At 35.0% G+C, this 3,492-nt stretch overlaps 1 protein-coding gene across 1 annotated transcript; it reads left to right on the top strand.

The window, feature by feature from the left end:
• The first annotated feature begins 1,413 nt into the window (after window positions 1–1,413).
• LOC128124627 (olfactory receptor 5V1-like) lies at window positions 1,414–2,362 on the top strand. Its single transcript, XM_052761125.1, is given in 2 exon segments — window positions 1,414–1,488; window positions 1,490–2,362. Coding segments are annotated over 2 exon segments (948 nt in total).
• The last annotated feature ends 1,130 nt before the right edge of the window (window positions 2,363–3,492 follow it).

Below are 3,492 nucleotides of genomic sequence, written 5' to 3'. Positions count from 1 at the left end.
TGAAGAAAGTATTGACTGTTTATAGCAGGCAAAATAAATAGGACTAGGATTATAAAATGTAAATTTTCATTTTATTTTCTAATCAGTTTGTGCTAGAATTGTCTAATCTGTGATGTTATAGAAAAATGTTTTCAAAAACCACAAATAAAACAAAATACTAATTTTCAGGTTTTGACTAACTTCTTCTAAATGGTCTGCTTAACATCTTTATTATTCATAAATTAATGAAAATGCTATTGTTCATATCTTAAAGATATGGTGCTAGAGTTATAGAAGCATTTCTACATTTATTTCTTCCAAGTAGAGGATATGAATCATTTATACATTCCTCACTCCATTGTTGATGTAGTTGTCTATAAATCTGGTAATTCCTAGCATTAAAGTTTTATCTACCAATGAACATATATGTGTATATAATATGATGTTTCTATAATAGGATATATGAATTAGGTAGTTGTGTAATGGACTAGTTCTACCTTAATTTACACTGAAGTAGTATGTAGTATCATGTACATTAAAATAATCCTTGACAGAATGAATCAAATGTGTAAGGTAATGTGAAAAATAGATCAACATTTAATGAATTGTGAAATAGAAAAAAACCTGAAGAATTCTCTATGATTAGTAAAGAGATGACTTTTCAAGGTCTCTTTAGTTACTCATGAATTTCCTCTAGAGATGGAATGGGGATTTTGTATATTCAGAAATAGTATGGATACACAGAAGTTTTAGAACTTCTAAAAGGTAAATCCACATAACAACAGACACCAAGGAAATTCAGAGAATCATAAGGACATACTTTACAAATCATAAGGACATACTTTACTTCACCAAATTTGAAAAAGCTAAAAGAAATGAATAATTTTCTTGATAGGTACCACTTACCAAAGTTAAACCAAGATTAGATAAGCAATTTAACTCCCAGTGAATTAAAGTAGTCATTAAAAATCTTCCAACCCCTATTCCCCCCACTCTCAAAAGCCCAGGACTAGATGGTTTGTAGCACAGAATTCTACCAGAATTTCAAAGTATAGTTAATGTAAATGTCAACCGTCCTCAAATTTTTCCACAAAATGGAAACAGAAGGAACATTGACAAATTCATTTTATGAGGCCACAGTAATTGTGATACTCAAAGCACATAAAGACTCAACAAAGTAAGAGAATTACAGATAAATTTCCCTTATGAACATAGATGCAAAAATACTCAGTAAAATACTTGCAAAGTGAATCTGAAAACACATGTAGAAGATCATCCACCATGATCAGATAATAATAATTAAGATAGAGTTAAGACAATCCTTCAACCATACTCTGCTGTTTTTCCATTCTCATAGTTCCAGGATCCCTGATTTATCACTATAATCTTCATTCTTTGCTTCCATTTCCCTTAGAAACCTTGTGGATAGAGAAGATGGATGTCTACAATCTTACCACAGTGACTCAGTTCATCCTCATAGGGCTCTCTGACCTCCCTGAGGTGCGTTACCCCCCTCTTCGTGGCCTTTGTCATCATCTATCAGATCACTTTGCTGGGAAACGGGGCCATCCTCTTGGCCATAGTGACTGAGAGAAAGCTTCAAACTCCCATGTATTACCTGTTGGCAAATCTGTCCCTGCTAGACATATTCTGCCCATCAGCTACTGTCCCCAAGATGCTCAAGAATCTCTTGACTGAGGATCACAGCATTTCCTTTGTTGGGTGTGCTTTGCAGCTTTATTTCCTGGTGGCCCTAGCTGGGACTGAAGTTTTCTTGCTGGCTGTGATGGCTTATGACCGGTATGTGGCCATATGCTTTCCACTGCGTTATTCTCTCATCATGACCAAGGTTCGCTGTGTGCAGCTGTTGTTTGGGACCTGGGCAGCTGGGTTTCTCAACTCCTTTCTCCACACAATGTCCACCTTTAGTCTGTCTTTCTGCAAGTCCAACCGAGTTAACCAGTACTACTGTGATATTCCGCCTGTGGTGGCCCTGTCATGCTCATCCACCTATGTGGCAGAAATGCTTGTTTTAGTGGTAGGAGGTATTTTGGGTGTTGGTGCTTTTCTGATTACTTTGATCTCTTATATATACATTGTCTCCACCATCCTCAAGATCCAATCAGTGGAAGGGAAGCGCAAAGCTTTCTCCACATGTGCTTCCCATCTTCTTGTAGTCTTCTTGTTCTATGGCACAACAATATTTACCTACATCCGCCCCTCCTCCAGTCAACACTCTCCTGCTAGAGACAGACTCATCTCTATGCTGTATGGTGTCATTACCCCAATGTTAAACCCTATTATCTATAGCCTGAGAAACACAGAAGTCAAAGCAGCACTCAGAAAAGTTTTACATCTTAGGATCTGTTCACAGAAAGCATGATGTAAGAATTGCTTACACTCTCCTTAGAATGAATATATAGACGTAGGTAGTAAAATAATAAAACATAATGTGTGTAAAAAAAGAAATTGAATACAAAAATGCATTTCAATTCACATATTACTGTGCATACCTTTGTATCTACTTTAAATTTGTAATTGAAAAATAAAAATCTTTGAGACTAAATAGAGTTGGTAGTTTATCTGAAGTAACTATATTTATTGCTGTCTTATCTGTATCAATATCTGTATCCACATACATGCCTACGATTATACTTACATATATCTATATTGTTTCTTTTTGTTTCTAATCTACACTTATCCATGTATTACAGATCTTCATTATTTTTCTACTTTGTATGTTATTTTTAAAAGATTTTTATTTATGAGCCTGCTTGTACATAAGCATACCATATGCATACTTATTGTTCACATGGTCTCTAAGAGGGTGTTGGATCTCCTGGCACTGAAGTTATAGATAATAGTAAGACACCATGTGGATGTCAGAGACAAAACCTCTTAGTCCTCTGTAAGAGCAGCAAGTGCTTTTAACTTCTGAAATATTCCTTCCACCATTAATTTTATTTATTTTCCAATTTAAATACTGGTTTATTTTTGGGCATGTGGGTGTTTTTTCTACATATATATCTGTGCATCATGTGTATTCAGTGACTGTGGAGGCCAGAGGAGGGCATTATATCCCCAAGAACAGGTGTTTAAGATGGTTGTAGGTCATCATGTGGGTGGTGGGAATTGAGCATGGGTCTTCTGTAAGAGCCAGCAGTGTTCTTAATCTCTGACCTATCTCTCAAAATCTCCTTAATTTAATTTTTGAGTGACAAATTATTCTAAACATTTAAGGAGTCAAATTGATTTTATTGTTTATAAACACTGTAATAACTAAACCATGTTAGTTAACATGATCCTTCCCTCAAATATCTATCATTTTGTTGTGAGAATTCTTGAAAATTTTCTTTTTCCCCTAGTAAGTAGTGCATTTTTGATAATATTTATTATATTCAACATTCTATTGAAATACCACTCATAGGTGAAAAATCATATTTAATCTGATAAATTGAGCATCTGTGGCTCCAGAAAATGATCAAAGAAGGAGACACCCATGGCTGAAAGCCA

The sequence above is a fragment of the Peromyscus californicus genome, unplaced genomic scaffold (genome assembly GCF_007827085.1).
Source record: "Peromyscus californicus insignis strain IS unplaced genomic scaffold, ASM782708v3 Scaffold_4__1_contigs__length_199733344, whole genome shotgun sequence".
Classification (NCBI taxonomy): Eukaryota; Metazoa; Chordata; class Mammalia; order Rodentia; family Cricetidae; genus Peromyscus; species Peromyscus californicus.
The sequence above is the reverse complement of the archived record's forward strand: the minus strand, read 5'-3'. Positions and strand labels throughout refer to the sequence as shown.